Raw genomic sequence first — 20,292 nt, 5'->3', positions numbered from 1 at the left:
TCTTTATAGTCTTGTCGGTACAACGTGAAGGGGCTTTTTTATCAGGCCTAGTAACGGTTTATGATCCGTTTCAACTTGCACCTGCTTCTTTCCAAAGATATATAGTTTAAATTTTTCCATTCCAAAACAGACCGCTAATAATTCTTTCTCAATTTGTGAATATCTTGTCTGTACTTCCGTTAAAGCCCTAGATGCATAGGCTACCGGTTTTCTTTCTTGTAATAATACAGCCCCCACCGCCGTAGAGCTCGCATCCACACTTATTTCAATTTCTTTTTCCTCATCATAGAGTCCCAGTACTGGTTCACTGGTTATTATTTTTTTAAGTTTATTGAATACCTCATCATGAATTGGGAGCCATATAAATATAACATCATCCTTTAGGAGCTCCCTCAGTGATGCTGTGAGCTCACTGTAGTTTGGAATAAATTTCGCCACGTAATTAAACAAACCCAGTATTCGCTGGAGCGATTTCTTGTCAGCAGGTTTCTTCAGCCATTCCACCGCTTTTATTTTTTCATTCGCTACTGATATTCCCGTTGGACTGATATTGTGACCCAAAAACTCCACCTTACTAGCATTAAATATACATTTTCCTGGATTAAATTTAATTCCTTTCCGTCTAGCAGTTTCCAATACTTCCATCAAGATTTCTTTTAGCTCTTCCTCTGATTCAGCCCATATTAGCAAATCATCCTGATAGGATGCTACGTTTCGAATACCTTCCACTGTTTGCGCAATAATTCTGTGACAGATTTCAGGTGCGCTCTTCAACCCAAACGGAAGTCTGTTAAACGAGTATCTGCCCCAGTGAGTCTGAAATGTACAAAATTTCGAGCTTTCTTCGTCTAATGGAACCATCCAAAATCCCAACTGCGCATCCAATTTACAAAAAACTTTTGCATTTTTTAGCCTTGCTACAATTTCCTCAAACTTTGGAAACATATAATGTTCCCGCTTAATAGCCCTATTCAATGGCCTCGGATCTAAGCATATTCTAAGTGTTTTGTCTTTTTTCATTACCACAACCATCTGACTGACCCATTCCGTAGGCTCTGTTATCCTTTTAATTATATCCTTCGCTTCCATTCGATCTAGTTCCTCTTTTACCGACGAGAACAGGGTATACGGTATCCTACGAGCCGGAGCAACCACCGGCTTAATGCTCTTATCCAATCTTATCTTGCAACACTGTTGTACCAGGCCCACTGATCCATCAAACAGGTCATTATACTTCTTTGGTACAAAGTTATTTTTTTCTAAGATATCCACTCTTTTAATTAATCCTAACCGCTCCGATGCCTCTAACCCTAGGATATTCTCATAGTGTTCTTTCGTTATAAAGAAATTGAAGTTGCTCTTAACGTCTTTGAATTGACATCTTAACGAACATTTGCCCATAATTTCAACGATATCCTTGGTAAAGGATTTAACTACCACCTTCGTCTGTTCTAATTGTTCTTTGGTGAATCCCAAGCTCAAATATTGCTGAAGACTCATGATATTGCAGGCTACCCCCGAGTCTACTTTGTATGCTATGGGCCTTCCATTAATATGTAATATCACTTTATACCAGTCTGTTGTCTCTTTATCATTAATCGACCCTATTTTAACTTCTAAGATTTCTATCTCAGCCTCACCTTCTGCTGTTTCCATACAGTTAACCTCTTTTTTATTTTTGCTGCACACTTTCGCAAAATGATTCCTTTTTTGACAATGACTACAAACTTTACCATAAGCTGGGCATCGTCCCCATTCATGAGTATATCCACAGTATCTGCAAGTAATTTTCTTGCCCGGTGCCCTCTTTTCAACAGTATCAACTGTCATTTCCATTGCCTCTTCTTTAATATGCATTGTTTTCACATGTTCCGCTACCACCGCACGGGTACGACAAATTTCCATAGCTTTTTTGATGTCCAACATTTCTGTTCGGAGCAGTTTTTCCTGTAGACCCTTATCTGAAATGCCGCTAACAAATATGTCTTTAATTAGTTCCTCCTTTAACGCACCAAACTGACACGTTTTGCTTAAATTCTTTAATCCCACCATAAACTGTTCATGTGACTCTTCCTGCTGTTGTTTTCTATTGAGAAACACAAACCTCTCATATGTGACATTTGTCTGTGGCAGAAAATACTCGTCAAAATGTCCAATTACAACTTGCAACTCTGGCGATTCCAATGCAAATGATGCGTATATTTCGTTAATTTCCTCACCACCCGCATGGAGTAAAATCGCTATCTTTCGCTTTTCCGCTACTGAATCATAAAATGCTGTAATATAATTGTCAAATTGCCTCTTAAACCTTTTCCAATTTGCCGCCGCATTTCCTTCCATGCGAAATGGTTCCAACTCATTGTTTCCATGAGACGCCATCATTTAGGTTATACCTTTATAATCCTGTGTTATCAATTCAATCCTATTATCAGTCTTACTTTATATTTACTAATATTCATTTGTTTTACCGCTGTCACCATGTTGTAACTTATTTAATTATAAAACGTAACTTTATTATCAATTGTATAATGTTGTACATGTGCTTTCATTCTGTTCTAATTAGAACCTCTTACCACTCACGCCATCTTGCTTGCCCCTGCTTGCGCACGCACCCACACATCCATGTATCAACATCTTTCCATAACAGTAACAATGATATTGTTATTAAATGTACATTGTTTTGTAGGAAGGAATCAGTGCGTTACATTATATCTAATGTAGATATAGTAATAATCATATTATTATTAAATGTACATTGTTCTGTAGGAAGGAATCAGTATATTACATTATATCCAGTGTAGATATAGTAATAATAGTATTATTTTTAGTGTATATTACTTATCTAATGCAGATATAGTAACAATGATATTGTTATTAAATGTATATTGATCTGTAGGAAGGAATCAGTATATTACATTATATCTAATGTAGATATAGTAACAATCATATTGTTATTAAATGTACATTGTTCTGTAGGAAGGAATCAGTATGTTACATTATATCTAATGTAGATATAGTAATAATGATATTGTTATACAATGTACATTGATCTGTAGGGAGGAATCAGTATATTACATTATATCTAATGTAGATATAGTAATGATGATATTGTTATGAAATGTATATTACTAGTTTAACGCAGATACAGTAATAATGATATTGTTATTAAACGTACATTGTTCTGTAGGAAGGATTCAGTGTATTACCTTATATTTAATGCAGATATAGTAATAATGAAATTGTTAATAATTGTACTGTTACGTCGCGAGCGTGATACGGCGCGCGACGTACAGAAATAAAAATAAAAATATATAAAAAAGAAAAGGAAATTGATTAATGATTGACACGCGCATGAGAACCGTATTATTCGCTGCCACCAGTCCCAATCGCGCTCGACGATGTTAGGTCGATAACGATCAGAACATTTAAAAAGAATCGTTATATTTGAAGTAAGATTCTGAATATAATTATTGAGTTCGTCAATGGTCTGGTCCTATACAGGCCCCTCGTGTGAGTTCGTGCAAGAAGGTAGGCGTGTTAATAAGGAAATGTTAAGGGTGTTTGAATGCAAATGATTAAATGTTGAATATGGGTAAGATGTGTATAATTTTGAGAAAAATAAGTACAACAAAATAGTTTGGTTCACAAAGTAATACGAGCTGTATAAAATATATGAGTAAAATGTTAGAAAATAATATGTTAGAACGGATGTTAAATCAATGTAAGTAAATGAACGAACTTTTAACAGCAAACTGACAGGAAAAAGCTACGCTGACTTTAAAGATCGTGATTCGAACTTCGGTGTTTTGTGTTATTATATTTTACGATCCGAAAGAAGACGGACCCAGTTGGATACTTCCAGGAACTAACGGTCTCATGGGCCGTCTTCGTGCGCGTATAGACGGAAAATTATTTTGTTGATTACCTCGAATTTTACAATTAGAACGGGTCGATCTAGTTGGATACTTCCACGACTAGCAGTCTCTCAGATTGCCGTTTTGCCCTCACTCGACACCAGATTCGTTGTGTTAACGAATATATAAAATGTCCAACTCACCAATTCGATGTAATACAAAAGTAAAATATTTGCGATAAGTTCCGTATTTTGGACGCTGTGGTGATGGTCTGAAATCTGGAAAATCGAAGAGAGGATGAGAACTAATTTGCACACGCACTACGCGTTCGCGTTTGAGCCTTGTTACGGTGTTACGAATTACGGAATACGATTGACAAAATATACGAAATACAACGCGCCGCGAGAAAGGAATATAATTATTAGCGAACGATTTAAAATGAAAGAGAAAAAGGATAGAAATTGACAAGTGTGAAAGGATTTTACGTATCCGTATGAGTCTTTGACACGATAATCGCGAATTGACACATTCCCGACACTCTGCCTGGTTAACCTTTACCAAAAGGTGGGACTCAAATCCGGATGGGTCATATGTCATTGGATAGCCCTTGACGAAAGGAACACAATGGTGTGGGTGGGAGGTCTTAAATATGTGACCTTGACCCGCTAGAGGTCAAAAACTAAGATGATTTCGAATATATATATTGAGTTTACTCAAAAGCTCGACGTTAAATCGGGATGGGTCATATGTCATTGGAAAGCCCTTGACGAGAGGTACACAACGGTGTGGGTGGGAAGTCTTAAATATGAGACCTTGACCCGCTAGATGTCAAAAACTAAAATGCCCCAAAACATATAAATTCAATAACTTTTTTCTTTTTCTTATTTAACGAGGAGAAATCTCCGAAAAAGACACCCTAAACCAACCTAACCTAACCTTACCTAAATATGGCGGTGACGGTGCTGTATCTGCGGTGGTTTGCACGTTGCACAGCAACATTCGCTTTTTTATCATAATCCAGCGTCAAGAGCGGGCCTACCTGGACGAAAACCTTTCGCACAACAAAATTAACGTAATTTTAGTTTTCAACCTCTAGCGGGTCAGGGACTAATATTTATGACCTCCCACCCACACCATTGTGTTCCTCTCGTCAAGGGCTTTTCAGTGACATATGACCCATCTGGATTTGCCGCCCAGCTTTTGAGTAAACTCAATACATATATATCAAATCATTTTAGTTTTTGACCTCTAGCGGGTCAAGGTCACATATTTAAGACCTCCCACCCACACCAAGGTGTTCCTATCGTCAAGGGCTTTCCAATGATATATGACCCATCCGAATCTGCGTCCCAACTTTTGGTAAAGTCCAACCCTCTGCCTCGTTACACGGAGGAACTTTGCCGAGCAATCCGATCTCACGATACCGTAGACAACTCTGTCTCTACGCGGACACGGGCTCCCCGTTACGTACCTTGCGATTTTTCGACGAAGAGTGATTTGCCTCAGTCAAGCGATCGTATATCAGGGTACAACCCGCGATCATGGGCCCAAAGTGGGGACATCATTTGGCAAATCGGGGTACGTGTCGTAGGGGAAGGCCCGCGCGTATTGGTTTTATCTAGGCGCGTTTCCCGTGTTCTCATCCCTCCTTGACCTTCTTCTGACTCTGTCTAATGGTTGACCGTCTTTCTCTTTTACCCCTACAGCGCTTCATGAATTTCGTGCGTCGCAATTTCTACGCCTTCTAGAATCTTCGAAATACTTTTATTTCTTCTTATTCGGTTCTTAATTAATGAACGAAGTTTTTAGGAACGAACTCTGGTGTCGATTAACGTTTTATTTATGTTAATTGTTATAATATTCGCGTAAATAATAGTATCAGGGCTTTGATTCATTCGAGGTATTTTATAATCGATGTTTGTTTTATTAGACGCATTTTCCGGCTTCCGTGACAAAGAGATTGATGTTTTAATTTCAATTACTTTCGGGAACATTCTATTCGCGTTTTCGCAAGTTCACGCATATCGAATAATATCCGTTAACATATTCTTGGAATTTGTTCCAGAACATTGCTTGGCAGTTTTTGTTGCCTATTTGTGACAATACGCATTTACGATCCCCGTCGACCGTTGTCTCGAACGTTCCTAGACGTTCGTCGACGTTTTCAAACTCTCAGTGGTTGTCACGCAAACCTTGCCTTTCATTCCCATTCAGATCATTTTATAATATTTCAAACAAATCATTTTCACTCTTTATTATACTCATTCTCCCATGGGAGGACCGGCTGACGCATGCTTTACAGGTATGAGAGGTATCCGCTTGTAAAATAGGGGCGAAAATCGCATTTTCTTTATACTGCGCAGTTAACCTGGGATTCCTCCATGTGCGTCGCACTGCTTAACCGCGCGGCGAAGGATGTTTATGATACCTCTCCTTGACCTTAACGGTTTCAAATTTCTGTACATTTCCAAACGTAGATCCAACGGCAATCATCCCAAGGAAGATTAATTTGTATTATTTGAAAGAGCCAAATATAGCCTTCTTTGTGTTCCTCGCCTGGGATACTTCCAAGTGCGTCGCACCGACGAGGCACACAAATTAGGTATACTGGAAAGTAGCTATTGAAAACGAAATAAAACAGTAAAAAGGAAAAGAAAAGGTAAATTTGAATCTCAAACTCCTTTCTCGTGTTCTCGTGTGGAACACCTTCACGTGCACGCGCACCCGACGAAGAAGCACGAGATCGGAGGAGCGCGAACAGAAAGAGAAAATTTAGAAAAATGAGGCCCTTCCTTGCATCCCTCACGTGGAATACTTTCCAGTGCTGCGCACCCGATGAGGAGCGCGGGGTCGGGTTGATAAAAATTCAGCCCGGACGTGACAGTACATTGTTCTGTAGGAAGGAATCAGTGTATTACATTATATTTCAGGCAGATATAGTAATAATGATATTGTTAATAATTGTACATTGTTCTGTAGGAAGGAATCAGTATGTTACATTATATCTAATGTAGATATAGTAATAGTGATATTGTTATTAAATGTACATCGTACTGTAAGAAGTAGTTAGTATATTACATTATATATAATGTAGATATAGTAATAATGATATTGTTATCAAATGCACATTGTTGTGTACGAAGGAATGAGTATATTACATTATACCTAATGTAGATATAGTGATAATGATATTGTTATGAAACGTATATTACATATCTAATGCAGATATAGTAATAATGATATTGTTATTAAATGTACATTGATCTGTAGGAAGGAATCAGCATATTACATTATATCTAATGTAGATATAGTAATAATGGTATTGTTCTTTTATGTATATTACATATCTAATGCAGATATAGTAACAATGATATTGATAGTAAATGTACATTGATCAGTAGGAAGGAATCAGCGTATTACACTATATCTAATGCCGATATAGTAATAATGATATTGTTAACAACTGTGTAACGGGGCGGTCTGATCGGTGCGCACGGCGTTGCGCACCGCGGTCGGATTCCCCGTGCCAGGGTTCGCTTGGGAACAGGTTCGGGTAAATAACGAGTCGGTGTTAGTAGAAAACTAGAAATATTTATTCAAAATTAAAGTAAGGCTGATAATTATACGGTGGTTGGTGGGCCGCCGGCTGCGGCCCCGGGTGTCGCCGTCGGTGGTGTCGGCGGTATCTCCTGCCGTTCTCGCTACAACAAAAATAACCGTGAGCTGGCGATGGAGTCGTGTCGCGCTTAAATCTATGCGTACATGGTCTTATGAACTACGCTCGGGACCCGGCCCGTCACATGAGTCACGCGGCCTTCCTAACTATCGCCGGCCGTAGCCGTTGCTACGCAGTCTTGACCTAGCGCGGGTCGTAGCTGTCGCTACGCGGTCTTACTTGCTACGGCGCGGAGTGAGAGCGCGGCGCGGAGCGCGAACGCGAACGAGAGAGAGAGACGCGGTGTTCGGTGTCCGCGTGGAACGCGGAGTCGCTGGAGGCTAGGAGCGGGGCTGGCCCATTCGGGCCGCCGGTCTTTATTTGAAATTCGCGCTGCGGTGTTTCGCGCTGCGGTGGAGTTGCTGCCCGCTTGCCTGGTGCGGCTGTCTCCTCGTACACCGTGGTCAAGCCTAGCAGTGAACGAGGCGACGACCAATCCTGTCTCGCCCTGGGTCAAACCTCGGGACGGGACGGAATCGGTTGCCATAGGCCGGATGCGGTGCCGTGTAAGCTAGCGCCTGGAACCCCGCGGACAAACCGGCGGATGTTACGGGCGCGCACTAATTTGGTCATCCTGGGTCAAACCTCGGGACTGACGAAGCTAGGCGCCTACGGCTGCTGGACCGATTGGGAGCTGCCAGCCCGTGACGTACGTCACGGGCCCGACTGCCGGTGAACTCGTCGCCTGGACAAACCGCGACGCCGAGTCTGCCGGTGCTCCGGTCCGACCTCCTAGGAGGTCTGCTCGGGGCCGAGGCCCCGAGGCAACTCATTGATCCACGCGTCGATCGATCATACTTATAGCCTCGCTCGCGGGAGTGGGGCGACCCTCGCGGTGGGGGGCCGCGATGCGCGACGCCGATCCGCGGCTGTCGTCGCAACTGTATATTGTTCTGTAGGAAGGAATCAGTATGTTACATTATATCTAATGTAGATATAGTAATAATGATTTTGTTATTAAGTGTACATTGATCTGTAGGAAGGAATCAGTATATTACATTGTATCTAATGTAGATATAGTAATTACATTATAAAGATAAAGAAACACCGTGGCCCCTTTCTTTGAGGTTACTCTGCACTATTCGAAGGTGTAAATGCCACTTCAGGCGCAGCTGTGCAGAAGAAGAACACGAAGAAGAAGAAATATCTCGGAATATGTGCGTGACGCCCGTTTCCTTGAGGTAAATCTGCAAATATCTCGGAAACGGTGCGAGCTATGGCAAAATGTTCACAGACCTTTTTTGTAGCAAATTAAATTTGGCACTATTTATGTTCTATGACATTTTTTGATCAGATGCGAAGTTTTCGAGATATATCAAGATATTTAAAAGTTCCGAAGCCGTTCCGATATTGTTTTTAAACGTATATTGATCTGTAGGAAGGAATCAGTGTATTACATTATATCTAATGCAGATATAGTAATCATGATATTGTTCATAATTGTACATGGTTCTGTACGAAGGAATCAGTACATTACATTATATCTAATGTAGATATAGTAATAATGATATTGTTATTAAATGTACACTGATCTGTAGGAAGGAATCAGTATATTACATTATATCTAATGTGCACTTAATATACACTTAATATCAATACCACTATTACCATATCACCACTGGATATAATGTAATATACTGATCCACTCCGCCAGAACAGTGTACATTTAATAACAATATCGTTATTACTATGTCTGCAATTGATATAATATAATATACATTTAATAACAATATCATTATCACACTATCCACATTAGATATAATATGAACACACTAATTCCTTCCTACAGATCAATGTACATTTAATAACAATATCATTATTACTAAATTTGCATTAGATATGTATTATACACTAAAAATAATACTATTACTACTATATCTACACTGGATATCAGGTAATATACTGACTACTTCCTAGAGAACAATGTGCATTTAATAATAATAACATTATTACCATATCTACATTAGATATAATGTAATATACTGATCCCATCCTACAGATCAATGTATATTTAATAACAATATCATTATTACTATATCTACATTAGATATAATGTAATATACTGACTCCTTCCTATGGAAAAATGTACATCTAATAACAATATCATTATTACTATATCTACACTAGATGTGTAATATACACTTAATAACAAGACCATTATTACAATATCAGCACTGGATATAATGTAATATACTGATCCACTCTGTCGGATCAGAGCACATTTAATAACAATATCATCATGCTATATTTACATTACATATAATGTAATATACTGACTATTTCCTACAGAACTATGTACATTTAATAAGAATATCATTATTACTATATCTACATTAGATGTAATGTAATATACTTATTCCTTCCTACAGATCAATGTACAGTTAATAACAATATCATCATTACTATATCTACATTAGATATAATGTAATGTGCTGATTCCTTCCTACAGATCGATGTACATTTAATAACAATATCATTGTTACTATATCTGCATTCGATATGTAATATACATTGAAAATAATACTATTACTACGATATCTACACCGGATATAATGTAATATACTGATCCACTCCCGCAGGCCAGTGTACATTTAATAACAATATCATTGGCGGTCAGGTGACGATAGCTATAGAGGCAGTATGTGTCGGAGAGAAGTGAAACAAAATCAATCAATTCCGAAGGAAAATCTTAACGGATTGAGGTGCAATAAATACCGCTGGAAAGAGGAAAAACCAAAGAACACAGGTGTATAAAGGCATCAAAAAGGTACACTGAAACAAGTTGCTTAAAAGAAATGAAACTGGAGAAAGAGGTAAGAGGTTAGATTGACTAATGAGCTACGTGGACAAGTCGATATTGTAGATTAATAAACGACGTGGAACAATACGTCGATAAATGTAGATCGATTGAATGATAAACTGATAAGATAAAGAAGAACGAAGTTAGCGACATTTAGAGGCAGACCAGAGCGGCCGCGTCAAGTCTGGCGCAGCCACGTAGAAAAGTTTAGGCATAGAAGCGAACACAGAGAGAGAATCCATAGATGAGTAAGACAGGAGAGACGGAGAGCCCAAAGGATTCCGGAACAAGAGGAAGGCCGATTTTAGCTGAACAGCTTGGGAAGTATAGGTCGGGCAGCCAAGAATCATTGCTGGACTCTTTTAAAAGAAAAAGAGAAGAAGAAGAAGCAGAAGAAGAAAGAAGAAGAGTGGAGAAAGAACTGATAGAAAATTTCCAGAAAGCAAAAAGAGTAGGAAGATCACCACCGCAAGAAGCTACGGAAGGGGAAGGAACAGAAAGCGAAGGAACAGAAGGCGAACCTAAAGATACAAAAATGGACAAGTTAGACAGATTGACTGAGCTTGTACTGACAGTGAAGAAGGACACACAAGATATTAAGAAAGAAAACGAATCCATATAGAAGGAAATAAGAGAACTAAAAGAAGAATGGAAAAGAAAGCAAGAAGCGTGGGAGCGAGAAGAAGAAGAAATACAGAAGAGAATTAAAAATCTAGAAACGAAAAGAGATAAGGCGGACGAATTAATTGAAAGAATAAACCGTATAGAGCGAAAAGAGGAGGCAAGAGAGAAAAGGGAGAAACGAAACAATATCACACTGAAAGGAGAAGAACTACCAAGAGGCGAAACACCGAAAGATACGGCAGTAAAGGTAATATCAGAAAATTTGCAGGTGGAGGTGGAAATAGAGGATGCTTTCTGGATGAGAAAGGGAGAGAGAGAGGGAGTATTTTGATAGCAAAGTTAAGAAACTGGCAACAGAAAAAGGAGATAATGATGAAGAAGGGCAAACTGAAAGGTAAGAAAATATACATTGATAATGATTTAACAAAAAACGAAAGAGAAACTCAGAAGGCAATCTTAGGAATTGTGAAAGCGGAGAGAGAGCAGGGAGCACACGTGAAAATAGGATACAGAAAGGTAAGGATAAACGACAGGATTTTCAAATGGAAAGAGGGAGTAGGACTTGAAGAGGCAAAATTTTGGAGCCGACAAAGTTCGGTGACTCTCTAATTTCAGAGAGAGACACCGAGCGAAACGGGACCGCGACAGAAGATAAGGCTCTAACAAGGGACATTACCCAATCGACACACGCCGATTTTGATGTCCTTTGAGTATGATATACAACTCAAAAAATATTTGACACGTATTTTTTTCTATCGGCAATCGTCCATGCTGAAGGGATGAAAATAGCCTTCCAAGTTGGGGTTGCAAAACATATTTTCTTAAATATCTCAGGAACTATTAGGTGTAGGCGAAAAATTAAAAATGAAATTTGTGTTTTTGAACAGCAAATTTTTCTATGTAGCCACCTTTTTGATAAATTTATTTGTTTAAAAAATATATTGAAAAATAATCTATTTTTGTCATTTTTTTCACCACTTCAGCATGGACGATTGCCGATAAAAAAAATACGTGTCAAATATTTTTTTGAGTTCTATATCATACTCAAAGGGCATCAAAATCGGCGTGTGTCGATTGGGTAATGTCCCTTGTAAGTACCACTCCTCTCGCGTCTGAAAAGACGAACAGGGGAGGAGAGGGAAATTACAACAATGAAAAGAACGAGAAAAGAAAACAGAAGGTACATGCCAAGCAGCAGGTAAAGAATAAGACATTATCGATAGGTTTCTGGAACGTCGTAGGTCTGTACAATAAAGATAAGCAATTTTGGGAATACGTGGAGACATACGATTTTGTAGGACTAACTGAAACTTGGGTAGACGAGAAACAATGGAATGGGTTACAGAACAGGTTGCCGAACAGTTTCAACTGGAAATGTCAACTGCAAGAATAGGTTTAGAAGGATCATTTAGCAATGACGATAGGAAGGACAAAGAAACGAGAAAATCGAGAGATAAAATAAAAAACATAGAAGGAACCAGGCTAATAGAAATGGTAGAAGACAACGGATGGGAAATTATGAACGGTAATTTTGAAGGAGACGAAGAAGGTGAATATACTTTCATCGGGGGCAAAGGAAACACAGTAATCGATTATGTATTAATAGACCCAGCAATTAAAGAAGATATCAGAAGTTTTAGGATAGAAGAGAGGATAGAGTCAGATCATTTACCGCTGAAATTAGAAATTTATGGAGAAACCAGCGTAGAGAAGCAAGAAGAAGAAGAGATATGGAAGGAGCGACGGCTTTGGACGGAGGAAGGAATGAGACACTACCAGGAGGAAGTGGAACAAATTGAATTCGAAAAGGAGGATCCAAACGATATGATGGAAGAAATGGTACATAAGATCAACGGGACGGTACTCAAGAAAGTGGTAAATGTAATGAAATTGAAACCAGGGTACAAGAAATGGTGGGATAAAGAATGTACAGGGTGTAAAAAAATTTAATGTCACGACCTATATGGGGTGATTCTACACCTCTGGATCGGTGGAGATCTGTCAAAGAAAGCGACCGCAAAATTGACCTTGACCCCTAAATTCAAGGTCAAACCTTTTTATTGGCTTATCGTATAGTGCTCATCGAGGGGATAAAAAGTCTGAAAGGAACCGTGTGCCGGAAATCAACCCTTCTCCTAGAAAAGAGCCGTCAAAGTTTCCATATACGTTAATGCATTAAACGTTAGGCGCCCGGTACCCCTCTCCAGTGATCTTGGCGCGGCAGTCTCGCGTATCGCTCGAATTTCATGCTATAGGACAATTCTTGAATTTCAATCACAATGCCAGCATATAGGAAGGGTAAATTCTAAGAGAGCATATTTAAAAAGACAAAATAACTACTGCGTGTAAAAGAAAATAAAAATGAATTTAATCGAAACATTCGTAATATAATATAATATGATACAGGTATGATAAGTAATATAATAGATAATAAAAATATAATATAAAAAATGATAATATATAATATAATATAATATAAAAAATAATAATATATAAAATAAAATAATATAAAAAATAATAATATATGATACAATAATTTAATTAAAATAATTTGATTATCTGTTGACGGACGGGTGTGCTATTGACGAAGCGGGACGAAATTACTTTAGCTCGTAAGATGACTCGTAAGTGCGGAACAATGGAAGACGATTACACCTCAACGAAATTCCTGATAGACGAGATTTTGCGTGACTAGATTATCAATTCGGGGAGCAGGAAATCCTGATGCAGCTTACTACAAGACGTAACGGAGCAGGTCGACCTCGAATGCATTGGCAGAAAGAAGAAAAAGTTATAGCTCTCGCAAGAGCTTATCCACTGATGGGGTTACGGAGCATAACCCGCATACGGATACGCCCTAATGATTATGCCACACGGCGAGAATTTTGTAACTGGATGTTACGTAAACTGTGACACGATCCACGCTTTTTGGAACGTGTCCTATTCACGGATGAGAGCAGCTTTTCGAGTAGCAACATCCTCAATCGGCAGATGCAAGGATTTGGGCGTACCGCAACCCCGATGCGATGATGGAGCAATTTAATCAAGGAAGATTCACCGTTAAAATGTCTGGGCAGGCATCATTGGCAACCATATTATCGACCCGATCTATTTGCCGACACGGTTAACCAGTGCAACATATCTTCAATTTCTAAGATCGAAACTCTTGAGTGAACTGCGGCACATCATTCCGCGAAATCAACGTAATTCAACCTACTTTATGCACGATGGTGCTCCACCGCACTCCAGCCGAATGGTGCAACAGTTTCTAAATGAAATGTTTGGATCGCGGTGGATAGGACGAAGACCTGCTTCCCATGTGTGAGCTCCCCGTTCACCGGATTTCACACCAGTGGACTTTTTCCTCTGAGGAGCCGTGAAAGACATCGTTTATCGCTCAGGTGGAGAAATTACACGGACCCACAATTGAAACGACGGATTGAATATGCATTCAAACAAATTAAAACATCGGGGAAAAGATATGAAGAAATATCTAGCAGCGTGTGCGTGCATGTTTGTGCAACCGTGGTGGTCACATCGAAGCCGGCACGCCGGCACACAGGCACGTCTTCTCCGTGCGATTCGCCAATCCTTTGTGTGCGCAGAAGAAATAGAAGCCTCAGCGGGGATGTGTTATCATCACCTAAAATTAAAAGTAATTAAATATGGAAAGAACAACTTTTTACTACTATATTGTGTTCTACTTACGAAATGAATCATTCAGTGTTGCCACCGTTAGATTGAAAGCTGCTCTGACTCGTTCTGCAAGAGTTCTGCAAAAGGCTCTGTAAAACTTTTAAGACTGTTAGACTTTTTCTCACACATAAAAAATATTCTTTACTTATAATATTCTATTTTAAACACACTTATTTAATGCTGTTGCCTTCTCTTTCTTCTGCGTACCCAAAGGATTGCACCGAACGAATCGTTCGCAGAAGCCGTGCCTGCGTGCTCGCTTCGATGTGACCACCACGGTTGCACAAACATGCACGCACACGCTGCTCCATATTTCTTGATATCTTCTCACCGATGTTACGAGTGGATTTAATTTGGTTGAATGCACATTCAATCCGTCGTTTCAATTGTGGGACCGATGTAATTTCTCCACCTGAGCGATAAACGATGTCTTTCACGGCTCCCAGAGGAAGAAATCCAGCTGGTGTAAATCCGGTGAACGGGGAGGCTCACACATGGGAGCAGGTCTTCGTCCTATCCACCGCGATCCAAACATTTCATTTAGAAACTGTTGTACCATTCGGCTGGAGTGCGGTGGAGCACCATCGTGCATAAAATAGGTTGAATTTCGTTGATTTCGCGGAATGATGTGCCGCAGTTCACTTAAGAGTTTCGATCTTAGAAATTGAAGATATGTTGCACTGGTTAACCGTGTCGGCAAATAGATCGGGCCGATAATATGGTTGCCAATGATGCCTGCCCAGACATTAACGGTGAATCTTCCTTGATTAAATTGCTCCATCATCGCATCGGGGTTGCGGTACGCCCAAATCCTTGCATTCTGCCGATTGAGGATGTTGCTACGCGAAAAGCTGCTCTCATCCGTGAATAGGACACGTTCCAGAAAACGTGCATCGTGTCACAGTTTACGTAACATCCAGTTACAAAATTTTAGCCGTGTGGCATAATCATTAGGGCGTAGGGCTTGGACACGTCGAATTCTATATGGTCGCAGACCTTCTTCGCGTATTATACGCCGCACTGTCATGTGCGAGATTCCTACTCTTTTCGCGATGCTCCGTAACCCCATCAGTGGATAAGCTCTTGCGAGAGCTATAACTTTTTCTTCTTTCTGCCAATGCATTCGAGGTCGACCTGCTCCGTTACGTCTTGTAGTAAGCTGCATCAGGATTTCCTGCTCCCCGAATTGATAATCCAGTCGCGCAAAATCTCGTCTATCAGGAATTTCGTTTGGGTGTAATCGTCTCCCATTGTTCCGCACTAAATCACGATAAATCTTACGAGCTAAAGTAAACATTCGTCCCGCTTCGTCAATAGCACGTAACATCACCCGAATATTCTTATACTTCGGCATGTTCGCTCCGCCGTGGTAACGAATAAACTGCCTCTTTACCGAGTTCGAAACCGTGCGAGATGGAGGCGTCTCCTATTGAAATCATAAAAACTGCAGAGGAAAGAAAGAAAAGAAATAAGGAAAACAGGGAGAAAAATAGAGATGGGGTGAACACCACATCTATAAGTTCAACAACCGAATGGCCGTTCGCGAAGAAAACCTACACCAATTCACGTGATATCTGTTCCGATACTTTTTATGACGCTCGACCTCCAGGCATAAAGAAAAAAGAACAGAAACAAAGAGCGGCAGAGAGGAAGAACGATGGACTGAAGGAACGAACGAAGGAAGGAAAGACGGAACTAGGAAAGAAGGAAGAAGGAAACAGAGAAAGCAAGAACGGAAGGAAAAGAGAGAGGAAACGAACAGCAGCAAAAAAAAGTGGAAGAACGAGAAAATAAAATGCTTAATGGGGAAGCTGGGATCACGACCTGTTACTATGCGGAGCCGATGCTTTCGACCTTGGATTTGACTACAAAATATACGCACATTATAAATAAAATGATTTCTAGAACTAATAGAATTTTATCATCAGTCTCGGAGAGAACGAGCTGATTTGTTATATCCGGTTCACCAAAAATTTCCGAGACAAGACAAATGGTGCAGCGAGTAATACGATTTTTTGTTCCTCGATCAACAACCTTTGCATCTATATTTTAAATGCAAAACTTCTGCGAATAAAACTCATTTATATTGCCTTTTGCAAATTGCAACCATAATCAATATAATGATATATTTCACGAGATTCGAATGTTTGATGCAGTCCTTTGCGTAATAAGTAACTGATGCATTAACTGCGTAACTGCGATGTGTTAACGAACTGTGAAATGATAAAACTAAACATTTATCTTACGTTTATATTCGAAGTGCAAAACTTCAGTGAATTAAATTCATTTTTATTTTCTTTTACACGCAGTAGTTATTTTGTCATTTTAAATATGCTCTCTTAGAATTTACCCTTCCTATATGCTGGCATTGTGATTGAAATTCAAGAAATATCCTATAGCATCAAATTCGAGCGATACGCGAGACTGCCGCGCCAAGATCACTGGAGAGAGGTACCGGGCGCCTAACGTTTAATGCATTATGGTATATGGAAAGTTTGACGGCTTTTTTCTAGGAGAAGGGTTGATTTCCGGCACATGGTTCCTTTCAGACTTTTTATCCCCTCGATGAGCACTATACGATAAGCCAATAAAAAAGTTTGACCTTGAATTTAGGGGTCAAGGTCAATTTTGCGGTCGCATTCTTTGACAGATCTCCACCGATCCAGAGGTGTAGAATCACCCCATATAGGTCGTGACATTTAATTTTTTTACACCCTGTACAGAGAGAAAAAGAGAAACGAGAAAAAAGCTGAGAAAATTGAGAAGAGGGAAAGGGGAAAAGGTGACATACATTCAGAAAAGGAGAGAATTCAAGAAACTCTGCGAGAAGAAGAAGGACCAACAACAGAAGAAAGAAGAAGAAGAAATAGAACAATCATTTTATGACAGGATAGTAATAGGAAGGAATAACGGAAAATACAGAGGGATAAGGGAGGAAAACCGAGCTTACTATTTGAAAGCAGAATACAAAGGAAGGGACCAGTCAATGATTGCAAGTTTCAGATGTGGGAATGAAGAAAGAGGCAACAGATACTGGAAAAAGAAAGAGGACATCGTCTGTAGAATGTGTGGATTAGGAGAGGAGACAATAGAACACCTGTTAGAAGAATGTAGGGAAGTAGAAAGGGATAATGATATAAAAAGGTGGAACATTTTGCAGGGTCAAGAGCAGGGGAGAATATGGATGAGGGAAATAATTCGAAGAAGGAAGCAGATAGCTCAGGGACAGAAGACCTGAACGGATGTTATTGTAATAAACTTAATGTACATATCTTATAAAATATTGTAAGCGCACTCACGTGCCAAACCCCCTTTCAAAGCCGAAAGGCAAGAAATAAAACTATCTATCTATAACAATACCATTGTTACTATATTGCATTAGATATGTAATATACATTAAAAATAATCCTATTATTACTATATCTACACTGGATATAATGTAATATACTGATCCACTCCCTCAGATCAGTGTACATTTAATAACAATATAATTGTTACTATATCTACATTAGATATAATGCAATATACTCTCTCCTTCCTACAGTTCAATGTACATTTAATAACACTATCCTTATTAGTTTATCTGCGTTAGATGTGTAATATACACTTAACAACAATACCATTATTACTATATCTACATTAGATATAATGTAATATACTGATTCCATTCTACAGATCAATGTACATTTCCTAACAATATCATTGTTACAATATCTGCATTAGATATGTAATATACATAAAAGAAAAATACCATTATTACAATATCAGCACTGGATATAATGTAACATACAGATCCACTCCGTCAGATCACTGAATATTTAATAACAATATCATTATTACTATATCTACATTAGATATAATGTAATGTGCTGATTCCTAATGTAATGTACATTTAATGTTCCTAATTCATAATGTAATACACTGATTCCTTCCTACACATCAATGTAAATTTAATAACAATATCATTGTTACTATATCTACATTGGATATAATGTAATATACTGATCCACTCCCTCAGATCAGTGTACATTTAATAACAATATCATTGTTACTATATCTACATTAGATATAATGCAATATACTCTTTCCTTCCCACAGTTCAGTGTAGATTTAATAACAATATGATTATTACTTTATCTGCATTAGATGTGTAATATACACTTAATAACAACACCATTATTACTATATCAGCATTGGATATAATGTAATATACTGATACCTTCCTACAGATCAATTTACATTTAGTAACATTATAATTATTACTATATCTGCGTTAGATATGTAATATACATTTAGTAACAGTATCATTATTACTATATCTACGTTAGAAATAATGTAATATACTGATTCCTTCATACAGATCAATGTACATTTAATAACAATATAATTATTACTATATCTGCGTAAGATATGTGATATACATTTGATAACAATATCATTATTACTATGTCTGCATTAGATATGTAATATACATTTAATAACAGTATCATGAATACTATATCAACATTAGAAATAATGTAATATACTGATTCCTTCATACAGATCAATGTACATTTAATAACATTTTCATTATTATTATATCTGCGTTAGATATGTAATATACATTTAATAACAATATCATTATCACTATATCTACATTAGATATAATGTAATTGTTGGCGAAATTCCCCAAATTGTCACAGAACATTAAGTTTGCCACGAAAGTATTTCGTCGGTGCGTCGTTACCGATAGCGGCAGCACCTCTCGGGCCCAGTTTGTCCACGCGGTCCCCTATCCACGCGGAACCGGCACGATCGACGCCATGATTGATTTCTTCCTTCTTGTTCGATCGCTCGCCTCGTGCGATCTGCCACGTGCGTCGCAGCTCACGCTTTCGTACAAGATATCATAGTCAAATCGCACACGCTTCTCAGTTCCCGCGACGCGGAATCATTCTGACCACGCCGTATTATTGTCAAGTGTCCATGCGCCTTATTATTACGCTAGTTTAAGTACTGTAAATATTGTGTATGTTCCGAACGCTCTGACCACGCGCCTCACGTGTTTGTGGTTTCTCTACATTTTCCTGGTACATATTCTGTGTTGTAAATATACTACTGTGTTAAGTCCAGGCGTGTTAATTTTCTGTGACCACTCCGACCACGCATTTCGCTGACAGTAATATCTTGATACCTTCCTACAGATCAATGTACATTTAATTACAATATCATTATTACTATATCTGCGTTAGATATGGAATATACATTTAATAACAGTAGCATTATTACTATATCTGCATTAGATATGTAATATACATTTAATAACAATATCGTTATTACTATATCTACACAGGATATAATGTAATATACTGATCCACTCCGTCAGATCAATGTACATTTAATAACAATCTCATTATTACTATATCTCCATTAGATATAATGTAATGTACTGATTCCTTCCTACAGAACAATGTCATTATTACCATATCTACATTAGATATACTGTAATATACTGATTCCATCCTACAGATCAATGTACATTCATTAACAATATTGTTATTACTATATCTACTCAGGATGGAATGTAGTATACTGATCCATTCTCGCAGATCAATGTACATTTA

The 20,292-nt window shown here is 38.6% G+C and overlaps 1 protein-coding gene across 1 annotated transcript; it reads right to left on the bottom strand.

The window, feature by feature from the left end:
• Window positions 1-3: 3 nt before the first annotated feature.
• Window positions 4-2,379, bottom strand: LOC123988837 (uncharacterized protein K02A2.6-like). The gene has a single exon (XM_046289591.1). It carries the CDS (start codon window positions 2,377-2,379, stop codon window positions 4-6), a length of 2,376 nt encoding a protein of 791 aa, XP_046145547.1.
• Window positions 2,380-20,292: the final 17,913 nt, after the last annotated feature.

The sequence above is a fragment of the Osmia bicornis genome, unplaced genomic scaffold (genome assembly GCF_907164935.1).
Source record: "Osmia bicornis bicornis unplaced genomic scaffold, iOsmBic2.1, whole genome shotgun sequence".
Classification (NCBI taxonomy): Eukaryota; Metazoa; Arthropoda; class Insecta; order Hymenoptera; family Megachilidae; genus Osmia; species Osmia bicornis.
The sequence above is the reverse complement of the archived record's forward strand: the minus strand, read 5'-3'. Positions and strand labels throughout refer to the sequence as shown.

What these genes read in the sequence shown, in the direction of transcription:
- LOC123988837 (XM_046289591.1), bottom strand. Translation starts at nt 2,379, where the DNA reads ATGGCGTCTCATGGAAACAATGAGTTGGAACCATTTCGCATGGAAGGA.